The sequence below is a fragment of the Monocercomonoides exilis genome, assembly GCF_001643675.1.
Source record: "Monocercomonoides exilis strain PA203 chromosome Unknown scaffold41-876177, whole genome shotgun sequence".
Classification (NCBI taxonomy): Eukaryota; Preaxostyla; order Oxymonadida; family Polymastigidae; genus Monocercomonoides; species Monocercomonoides exilis.
In genome coordinates this window covers 525683-536570 of record NW_027150586.1, presented here as the reverse complement: position 1 = coordinate 536570, position 10888 = coordinate 525683, and the positions used below count along the sequence as shown (strand labels likewise).

Here is a 10888-nt window from a genome sequence, read left to right as displayed (position 1 = left end):
TGAGATTATTCTTATTTGCATCGCATTCAACGATTACATTCGTGACTTCTGCCATCTGTTTTGAATGATGCATAACCCTACAATGCTTGACATGAGCTTGAAAGAGAGAAAAAGCAGTTTTTTTGGCTCATTTGTTGAGGGTATTTGGTAGAAGCGACTCTTTTGTTGGAGTTGATGAGCTTTCTGAGGATTTGCATTCAAAAGATATCTGACTTTTCGAATAATTCATCATTCATCTTTGTCGATTGACCCTTTGTAGTCATCACCTTCATTGCTAATGTTGTTATCATCAAAAAATTAATTTTTTATTCTCTAACTCTTCCTTTCCTCCTCCTCGTCTTTTTTTTCTGCAAATTCTTTTTATAAGTTTTCTTTTTCTTTGATTTCTTCCTTTTCAGTTCAATCATCATCAAAATTGAAGTCAAAGAAAGCACAAAAATTAATATTGTGATTTCTTCTCCATTTTGATGAAGCAGCCAAATTCTTTCAAAATGCTTTCAAAGAACTTTATTCTTCAATGAAAACAAAAATTTTGAAGAATGATGAATAAAAAATGTCAAATGAAGATTTTTTTATTGATTATCCCAACAAATATTATCCATATTATTGATTCATTTCATATCATCTTCCATTTTATCTTGGTGAACCAAAAGAAAAAGATTTTTTTGAATGGATTCCGAAGTTAAACGTAAACAGATATTCTTGTTGGAGTGAAAGAAGATGAAAAGATGTGAATGATCAAAGGAGAGGAGGATCTGTTGAAGATGTTGTCAGAGAGAATGAATACAGAATGAAGAAGGAATCGTTTTGTTCACAGGAAATTGTATCTTCACAGTTTGGAAGAACTTAACTGAAAAGAAATGAAAATAGATCGACACATTCGTTTTTCACACAATTGCTTTGTTGCATTTCGAAGTTTTATTAAAGAAAATGAAAATTAAAAAATAAAACATAAAATAACTGTTTATTTTTCCATTTTGTGATGTGATAGAAAAAAGAGAAAGATAATTTTTGAGTTACAAAGCCAAATGAAATGAATTTAGTTAAACATTTACAAAATAATCTGCAATATCCAATGAAAATCCAGAACCATATTTTCTGTTCAGGAAATTCAACGTTTCATGAAAGCTGATGATGATATCTTCGTATCCTTCTTCTTCCATCTTTTCGAAAATCGCTATTTTGTTTTTCAATCTTTCCTCTTCTTTTGAATCATCATCCATCTTTTTGTTCAATCTTCCGAAAATAGACAAATAGATATCAAAAGAAAAAAACATGATTTCATCGTTCAGCGTTGACTGTAAAAAATCCTCCAAAACAAGAGAAATATATCCACTTTTCACCATGTCTTCAATACATATAGTTTCATTTTGAGTCAAGTCAAGCAATTGATAACGAAAGCATCCCTGGATTTCTTCATTCTCTCTTGTTACTCTGCACAGTCCGACAATACAACAGATCAGCTCCATAAATTCATCTTTCCATGATAGGAAATTGCTGAACAAAACTTCGATTGTGCAAACCCATCTCTTTGTTATCTGAACTTCTTTCACCCTTTTCGTCACTTCCTCTTTTTTCTTCCAATCCACACATTTTGAAAGTGCTTCCAGTTCTCTTGTTGCCGCTCTCGGAAAACGTAGCTCATCCACAATGGCATCTTCCAAACTTCTGTTTGTGACAAATCTGTGTATTAAAAACATCCAAGCATACTGATAGGCAAGATGGGTCAGGTTGTGATGTTCTTGATGATATTTGATTATCTCTTTGATCTCATTCAGAAACAGTTCTTGTTCAATTTTCTATAAAAATCGGAAAATATCAAAAATGTCAAAAAGGAAAAAGAAGTGTTCAAACAATAAATCTTAAGTTACTTAAAGCCAGCAAAGCCATTTCCACTTCTTTTTGAGTTTCCTCGTTTTCATCTTTCTTCGAGGCAGCTTTCAGAAGGCAAGGCACACAAATTGAAAGTAATTCCGTTGAAAATCTATCCTTTAGCAAAAAACAGCATTCGCAAAGATCATCTAAAAGTATTTCGTTCTTTTCATTTCTTTTCTTTTCTTCTTCAAGAATCATTCTCTCAAATCTTTCGTTTAACAAAGACTTTTTAAAGCATAGAAAATATGTATTTATCAGCACTTTCCAATATCCAACATGCTTCAGCAGCAAAATTGCATTTCCCAATTGTAGTTTCTTTTCCTCAATCATTTGGTGAATTTCATTGAACAATTCCAATGTGAAAATAGATTTTAATTCTTCTCTATCCATCTTTTCCGTTAATGTATTCATTTCTTCGATTTTCTGTTTCTGATTATCCTCATCGCAATCCTCCAGTTCATTAAATAATTCTGAAAACGCCAAATAAAGAAAAGAAATGAGATCGCGAATAATTCAAGTGTAGTAATATGAACGTACCAGTAAACTTTTCAATGACTCCTGTCTCCTGCATTTTTGAAATCTATTGCAGTCGGAAAAAACGCAATTTTTATCATTCACATTGAACAAGCATTTGTTTGGATTGATGACATCAACGAATAACAAAATCTCAAAAATACCATAAAAATCTATGAATTCACACCATATTTCTACACACAAGTGTATTTTGCAATATTTTAAGAAAAAAAAATTAACTTTTTCTTCCTTTGTTTGATGTTATGGATGTGTTGATCGATTAGATTTGTTTGAACCGAAATTATTCATGCACCAATTGAGAATTCCAGAGTGAACATTGCATGTAGAACTAGAAATATTATTTCCTCTGATGACAACAGATAATTGTGGAGATGCAATGTTTTTGAAATTCAATCTGATGATTTTTGTCAATTGGATGGCCAAGGGGAATGCAACAATTTCATCAATTTCACAAAAAGACATAATGTATGTAAATTTTATTGTTCAATTGGTCGTCAAGATATTTCCATCTGTACCCTCTCCAAAGTGCAGGAATATGAGTTATTGTTGAAATGGCCAATCTCCGCTTTGTAGAGCAATACGATGAGAACGGAGCTGATTATTATATAGACATTGGGAAATAAAGGAATATGTGCAACTTTCACACTTTTCATTATTTTTATTTGGAACAAGAGGTGAAAGAAAATTCAACTGATGTTTTATTGAATGAAGATTTTAGGTGGAATTCTGTAAAGGACAAAATCTGCACAAAATTATATATCATTTGGGAACGTAAGGCAGGGGGAGCAGTTTGGAGTATTTTTTGGCAAGGAAAGCAACTGACAATATGGAGGGAAGGATATTAATCACATTAAAGGCAAGAATTCAACGAAAAAAGGAGAACCCCAAAATATCGGTTTTATTTATAAGGTTTTCCTGTTTCTCGGACTGCACCAGGCAGACATGGAAAGCGACGAATTTCTAATTCTGATTCCGCTTTTGCTTCAAAAGAGTGGAGAAACGCCAACTACGAGACATCCAATTGTCGAATATTAGTTGGCAGTCGAACAACATTCAGGCCAGCCACATCTGGATTTCATTCTTCGAAGGGACTGCCATTTTGAACAAGCAATGCGATTATCATTCGAAGTTAGCTTTCTTCGATACCACAGGCAACTACAGAAAAATACAGAATATTTGTGTCAACCTCTTCAAGCGCAGCCACCCAGAGATTTTATTGTTATGCTCCATTTGCGTGGCATCGATGCGGAGTTGATTTGTGGGAACTTTGTTGCTTCGTATTGGGCGCTCTGAGGTTTTTGCAGAAATTAGACAAGACAGCCATGTTTTCTCAGACGAACATCGAGAGTGAACAATTTCTCTAAAGAATATTTAATGTATTTATTTCTGGTTGTTATGACGTTGGCCTGTGTTTATCTTGTGTTGTGGCTTTCAAATAAGAAATGGCTTTTTATAAAAAAAATGGAGAATTTCATCAGATGTTGCTTTCAATCGAACATATTTTCTGGCGCTGTTTGAGTTCACTCTGCTGCTCGTGCTCCAACAAGAAGAATGAAGAGTCACACATTTGTCTTCTTTTCATGTTGCAGTAATTATTGAAGCAGTGGCATTTTTTTAATGTGAGGGTGCTTCCATAGCGTTAAGTTACAAATGCAGTGAGACGGGGAATTCAATTGTTTGTTGGCGGGAGACAGCAGCGGCGGTGGTAAAAAGCAAAAGAATGCTTCGATCAGATGGAGGACAAGGGAGATATATGTTGCAACAGCAGAACTATGAAGGAAGGTGACGAATGACAACGAAAGAAAAAGGAGAGGAAGAGGAAGAGGAAGAGGAAGATATTTCAGAGAAATATAGAGAAATAAAGGAATGTGGTCTCTGATGAGGATGATGTGCAGATGAAGGAAAAGGAAGAATTCGATAAAGAACATGGAAATAATATAAATAATGTGAAAAGAAAACAGAAAAGATGTGAAGACGTGCATTCAAATCAAACTTCTTCTTCTGCGATTAAAAATCATCTATAACCTTCAGCTTCAACGATAGGCCGCCTTGTTCTTCATTCATTGCCAAACCTTTTAAGATGTTCCTTATCTTTTTCAACACCCTCTGCGCTTCCATCTGAAGTTATACCCAAAGACCCATCTTCTGTTTCTTCTTCTGCTTTCCTGTTCTCCTGCTGAATGCCATCAGATGGAGAAGAACTGCACACTTAAGATTCCACTGAATGCTGCTTGTCTGCCTCTGTATGTGTCTCCGCCTTCACAAACCTCAGCCCACTCATCTCAAGCGCCTCTACAATCTACGGCGTCATCGCTTCTTCCAGCTTCCCCTGGTTCTCTTTGATTCTCTCCACAAACTCTCTGTGAGCTGTCGGATACCCGCCTTTCTCCTCATTCCCATCACCTCCCTCTCTCCCTCCATCTTTGCCTCCATCTTCTTCTCCCTTTTCTTCTCCCTCTTTGTCTCCCTCTTTGCATCCCCTTTCTCCTTCCTCTGCCTCTTCTCGCTCCTTCAGCACAGCCAGCTCAATCGCTGCTGGCGACTGAACCACATCTTCCATCCTCAGCCCCGCAGCCGATAGCCCCTTCTCCGCAATCTTCCCCACTTCACACACTGCAACCACTCGCCAAATTACTTCATCATCCAACTTCACCACCAAATATTTCAGCTGAGACGATCGCCATATTTGCATTGAAGGGCCAAACTGATCGTAGATCGATGAGAACACATTCACATCCGCTTCAGAAAAGAGCCAATTATTCTCCTCCTTCATGCCCACCGATGTTGCAAGAGACGGTAGCGGCGCCACCAGCGGAACCGAAAGCATCGCCAAAAGCGCCACATCGTACGCACACACAACACTCCTACACAGCAGAGCCAGCTGCGTCACACCACGACATATCCCCGCAGCGTCTGTTGCTCCCTCAGAAACGACTTCTTTTGATTAACATACTCCCCAGCCGCCTCTCGATGTCGCACATCGCTCCTGTCGAAGTGAATGATGCTGCCACCGCGGAGGCATCCGAAGGTTCAATCGCAGGCGCTGATGATGACCCCTCTTCTCCTGATGTCTTCTTCTCTTTGCTTCTCCGCCTCCTGAATGGCGAAGCAGACAAAGATTTCTAAAGACGCTGAGCGAAGATACAACTACTGAGCTGCCCTTGCCAAAAGAAGCTTTTTTGGATTCCCCATCATGTCTGCTGACAGCATTATCGGAGATACAAACACCATGTCTTCATTCAAAGAAAAAAATGTGGGTCATCCGTAAAAGCTCGCTGTTATCGTGCAGCAAGAAAGGATGAAGCAGAATGTATTCAGAAGTTGCACAGAAATAAGAAGAAAAAGAAAAGCGAACGATATTTCATGATACGAAAGCTTCAATGAATATGAATAATGATTTTATCCAAAGATGAGCAATTTTATTATCAGTTTTATCGATTTCATTGTGTGCTTTTCAAAATACACTTTTTTCATTCAGTTGAAATATCAATCGTTTGTTTTATGCTCTGGACATCTCTTGCAATATTGATAAATATTTGTCACAAAACTGTATAATAAATAATTGAAATTTTGCATATCAAAAGGACACTTTTGAACTGGCATTTTTGATAGGAATCAATGAAAATGTGAAAAAAATAATAATTCAACTCTCAAATTGAGCTTTCTTTCGTAAGATTATTTTGCGATTTTCGGAGTTACAGTGCTCAAAAAAGAAAAAAATGCAATCTCAAAACAAGCAAAGTTGAACTGAAAAATAAAATAAAATAAAATAAAATAAAATAAAATAAAATAAAATAAAATAAAATAAAATAAAAACTGACGTTGAAAACTGAAAACAAAATTTGCTTCAAATGAAAAGAAAAACTCTTTGTCTCTATGAAATAACAAAATGAATGGAAAAACTCTTAATATCTGAACAAGGAAATTTTACAGAATCAAATAAACTACAACAATAACCAACACAAGTGAACACTTGAAAAACGAAGTGTTCATGTGCTTGAAGAGCTTGACTGCAAAAGTCTCTGTTTTGTTAGCAAAGCTTTCCCACCAATTGGGATCCGAGCCTTTAAGCCTTGCATAATAATCCCTTCGAATTTTCAATGCTTTTTCAGTTTCAAATCTATCCATCCAAAATTGTGATGCTGTTTTTCTCATGTTCACTGCTTTTCCCACTGGCTTCCATGCTTTTTTTTCGTAGTGCTCGTCAAATCCAACAATAGCCTCCCCCTTTGAAAGCTTGCGCAATCCAAGTTTCATCCTCAGCCATTCAAATTTCTGAATGGCAAAATAATATCTACTATCAATCTCTTCGTTCCTCCATTCCACTTCCAATTCTTCACGCATGCATTTTGAGTCATCAGGAATACATAACAATTCCAGAACCACAAAAGGAACGATCAAAGAAGCAATGCAAAAGCCAAAATGCAGCTTTATTGAGCCATCCAGCTTCAGCGGGACCAGAATCAGAAACGGAAGCAAAACCACGCTGAAGACTGCCACTCCAAGTAATATAAGTTCTTCGTCAAGAGCATTCAATTTTTCATTAAACCTTCTTCCAGTACATCCCATTGCAAAGAAACGGGCAAAGAGAATCAATGCGCTCCAAATTGTTAGAGAAAATATAGTTCTCCACTTGAGCGATGTCAGGTTCACTAAAACTCGATAAATGTGTGCTGTTTAACATCATGTGATGAATTTGACAACAAAGAAAGAACGGAAGAATGTAAAAAAAGAAAAAGGAAAAAATTAAAAATTTTTTAATTTAACAGTCAAATCAAACCGTCTGCTTTCAGCGAAGCAATCACCAAAAAGAACAGCAAAAGAACAGCCGAAATGACATCCAACAGCAAAAACATGTACTTCGAAACTGAAGCTGCTTGCTTAAATTCACACACAATCAGAACTGCAAGCAGCAGAATAGCAAGCACAAAATATGGCCATACGAACGCAAACATTGAAACGTTCTTCCAAAAATAGTCGAAATACACCACAGTCAATTGAATCACTCCATTTAAAATATAAATTGGATCAATCGTTTCAGTTTTTTTTAACAGAAATAAATTGATATAATACACTAAGCAATACGATCCAATCAGAAGCGTTGAAAATGTCAAAGTGTCTGCGAACGACTTTTTTGCAGCTTCCCCGTTCGCTCTCGCTCGAAAAGCAATTTCACTGTTCCTCAAGAAACTGAGTAATCCAAGTACTATCAGAATTTCTGATATTAATCGCAAAACAGAACAAATCGATGTTTTAAGCTTCGATTGTTTCAGCCTTTTCCTATTCTCCCCTGAGATCCGTGGAAAATCTCGTATGTGTGCCAGCTCATTGTAAATTCTAAATGCAACAGATAATATTTGCACAAAACACATAAATTAAAGATAAATAACCAGTCAAAGAATAAAAAATTGCTCAAATGCTTCAGAACACAACTGCAATGTCTCCCTCCATCCCTTTGCACTCACCCCGTATTTGTAGCTCTCTTTCCAGTCTTCTTCCGAACGAGGGTTAAAAAAATAAATATATTGAAATGCACAATCTGGCAGAAGGCAAATCTTGTGCATAAATGGAATCATCACTTGGCACTTGATTTTCGCACATCTGTACAACCAGTGGGAAGAGGCAATACAAAGCGTCAAATGTTGATTCTTTCTTTGAAAAATATGAAAAAACAAAAAAGACGAACTCTTCCGTTTTTGAGAGGAGATTGAATCTGCGATTCACCTGTGACAACGAAAGAATCGTTGAAAAGTTGCATTTTCCAAAGATTCTATTTTAAACAATCATATGCCAAAAGGAATACGTTTGTTTCATCAAAAGATATTGAAAATAAAAACTCAAACATCCTCAAAATATCGTCGGGAAGGCTGCCTGAAGAAAACGATTTCAAAACATAAAATATTGCAAATAAAACAATTCCACACCTAAACATGCATCTACAGCACTCTTGGAATAGCTTTCTCTCATTTCCATGAAAAACTGAAATAATAATTTATGGTTATCAATTTTCAAAAAAAAAAAAAAAAAAAAAAAAAAAAAAAAAAAAAAAAAAAGAATTGGAATGGACTTTCTTTTTTATAAAATTGTGTATTAAAACGAAATGTCAAGCAATTTTTAAATCAAACATAAAGTATTCTTTATTCCTTTTTTTTATCAATCATCATTTGAATAAGAAATATTTCTTAAACCAATCTCTCATTTTGTGAAAGTGCTACAAGATGATATATTTTTTTTTTCATTCACTATTGCTTGTGAATGAATTTCTTCTTTTTTTCACTATCTGAAGAATTTTCAAAAATGGAATAATTCAACAATGAGGTGATTGAAAAGGATTGACAGAACGCAGTGAGACAGGTTTGCTCCGAGATAATGAGTATTGATTACGATTTATGTGTTGTTTAAGTGAAAAACTTCGGCATATCCCAAATGACGTGGAAAAATGGGCGAGATGAAAATATAAACAAAAACATTCAAACTATAAAAAAGAATATTATGAATTGTCCGCTTCACTTCACCACCTACTTCGCCTTTTCGCCTTGATCACGAAGAACAGAGGGCAGGGGACATTGCCACTCGGAGCTCTCTCCTGCAGGCCGTGCAGGGATCCGGTGAGGCGAGTATTCTTGGAGCAGAAAGAAAAACTACTCTCGCTTTCGCGAGGCGTGGAAAAGAAAACTGCGTGTGATACACACTGCCTCCCGTTCTTATGTTGATCCAACAGAGCAAACCCTATCATAGCGCTCTGCATGGACAGATCTGACTGTTCTCTTTGCACTTGTTCATCACCAATTCAGGAAGTGGGATCCCACTTAAAACTCTTTATTCATTTCATGAATCTCTATCCACATTGTGGGTGCAACCTTGTGCTTTCGGGCGGTTGGTTCTCCTCTCTTCTCTTGGATATCTCGCCCTTTTTCTCGTCATATTCCTCCTAATATGTTTCTCTCTTTCACACCCATCCGCGTTTCGTCTCTCCATCCGCGTTCGTATTATTTCGGAGCAAATCCTGTCTCTCTGTGTTCTATCAATTCGCAATAGAGCGAACAAAGGAATCCAAGGAGCAGGTTTGCTCCTCAATAATGAAGTCTGAAATCCCTTCTATCTTTGTACACGTGATCTTAAACCACCTTCCTAGCACGATCAAGTGCGGCGGATGAATAGAGGGACTGCGGATGAAGGTGCGGCACCTGTCTCTACTCCCTCCCTCTCTTGGGATATCTTTGAGGCGACATCGGCTTGGCCCTTTCTTCTTCAGTGTCATTCCCTGTTTGTCCGATACTTCTTTCGCTACGTTTCTTCCGATCTTTGCCTCTCTTCTTCCGTGGAGTTATGTCCCACACTCCAGCCAGCTCACTGATGTTACTGGGGATTATGGGGGGTGTCCTCTGACGACTCGGTTGTCTGGGTGAAGAGCTTCGTGACTGAGCCGTTTCACTTTTTTTTCCTTCTTCACTCAGTTGTATCTTTCTTCGTTTCGATCGCTTTCTCGTAGGTTTCCTCCCTTGTTCAATACCAGATTTTGGTGATTCCTCGGTACGATCTTTCATATCTGCCTCTGCAATCTCCAGCGTCCCCTCCTTCGAATCTCCACTCTTATCTGGCTTGTAATCTTCTCTCCTCTGAGGTGCTGGTCCTCCGATTGTCTCCAGGATTAATTTTGTATCTTGAACCAGAAAACGGTATTGTATTCCTGTGACACTCTCAAACCTGGTGCCCATCTCGCGTTCGCATTAATTGCCTTCCAATCTGCACCTTCTTGATTTGCTTAGTGTGTTATCACTGAATGTCTTATCGAGTACACGGTGAATGTTTCCTGTTTTCCGCTCTCTCTCGGAATATCTGTTTACTCTTCCTTTATTCTCTGCAAATTTGCAGGCCTTCTCCCTTCAATGTCAAACCACACATGTTCGTCTTTAAAAGTCGTCTTGGAATAGTCCATCCAACGTTGGAGCACCCACACTGCATCGATACGTGGGTTTGGATGTCAATTTATAATCACCTTAACTGTCTCTCCCCTGGATGTTTTTGTTTGTTCTTGTGTCTGGACCAAATTATCTTTAAATATCGTTGTATCACTTCTCATTCTCTCCGGCTCTGATGGCCTTAAAGCCCCAAAAACCATTGTGAGGACGAGGGCTCTCCTCTGGAGAATATGCGGGTTGATGGAATTCTTTGTGGCTTCTTCCCATCTTGTGATAATTGTGAGATCCCACATTGATTTTAATCTCTTGACCTTTCTCGCCTTCTCTCCATTCGTCTTAATTTCTTCTGAAAAGGTTAATAAACAATAATTCTTTTCGTTCAGCTTTGTTAATCTCTCCCCTTGAAATATTTGCATTGGATAGAGTTTCTGAAAATTCTGCCATAATCCATCTGGCATCTCTGGATGTGAGGAAAACTGTGTCATCCACACTTTCTCTATCAAGGAATTGCATGAATCTTCGCAGCGCTCTCCACGTGTCTCTTTCACTCTTTTGGT

The 10888-nt window shown here is 37.4% G+C and overlaps 4 protein-coding genes across 4 annotated transcripts; all 4 read right to left on the bottom strand.

The window, feature by feature from the left end:
* Window positions 1–945: 945 nt before the first annotated feature.
* On the bottom strand, window positions 946–2654 carry MONOS_18008 (uncharacterized protein). The gene is made up of 4 exons (XM_067870986.1): window positions 2576–2654; window positions 2413–2455; window positions 1855–2345; window positions 946–1799 (listed from the first exon to the last, which is right to left on the bottom strand). Exons 1-4 carry the CDS (start codon window positions 2576–2578, stop codon window positions 1044–1046), a joined length of 1293 nt encoding a protein of 430 aa, XP_067722561.1. The 5' UTR covers window positions 2579–2654; the 3' UTR covers window positions 946–1043.
* Window positions 2655–4708: 2054 nt separating this feature from the next.
* On the bottom strand, window positions 4709–5640 carry MONOS_2140 (uncharacterized protein; the record flags this gene model as incomplete). Its single annotated transcript, XM_067872041.1, has 3 exons — window positions 4709–5273; window positions 5389–5505; window positions 5561–5640. The coding sequence occupies 3 exons, from the start codon at window positions 5638–5640 to the stop codon at window positions 4709–4711; spliced, it is 762 nt and encodes a 253-aa protein (XP_067722560.1).
* A 696-nt stretch (window positions 5641–6336) lies between these two features.
* MONOS_2139 (uncharacterized protein) lies at window positions 6337–7364 on the bottom strand (the record flags this gene model as incomplete). Its single annotated transcript, XM_067872039.1, has 2 exons — window positions 6337–7082; window positions 7190–7364. The coding sequence occupies 2 exons, from the start codon at window positions 7362–7364 to the stop codon at window positions 6337–6339; spliced, it is 921 nt and encodes a 306-aa protein (XP_067722559.1).
* Window positions 7365–9602: 2238 nt separating this feature from the next.
* MONOS_2138 (uncharacterized protein) lies at window positions 9603–10127 on the bottom strand (the record flags this gene model as incomplete). Its single annotated transcript, XM_067872038.1, has 1 exon — window positions 9603–10127. One exon carries the CDS (start codon window positions 10125–10127, stop codon window positions 9603–9605), a length of 525 nt encoding a protein of 174 aa, XP_067722558.1.
* Window positions 10128–10888: the final 761 nt, after the last annotated feature.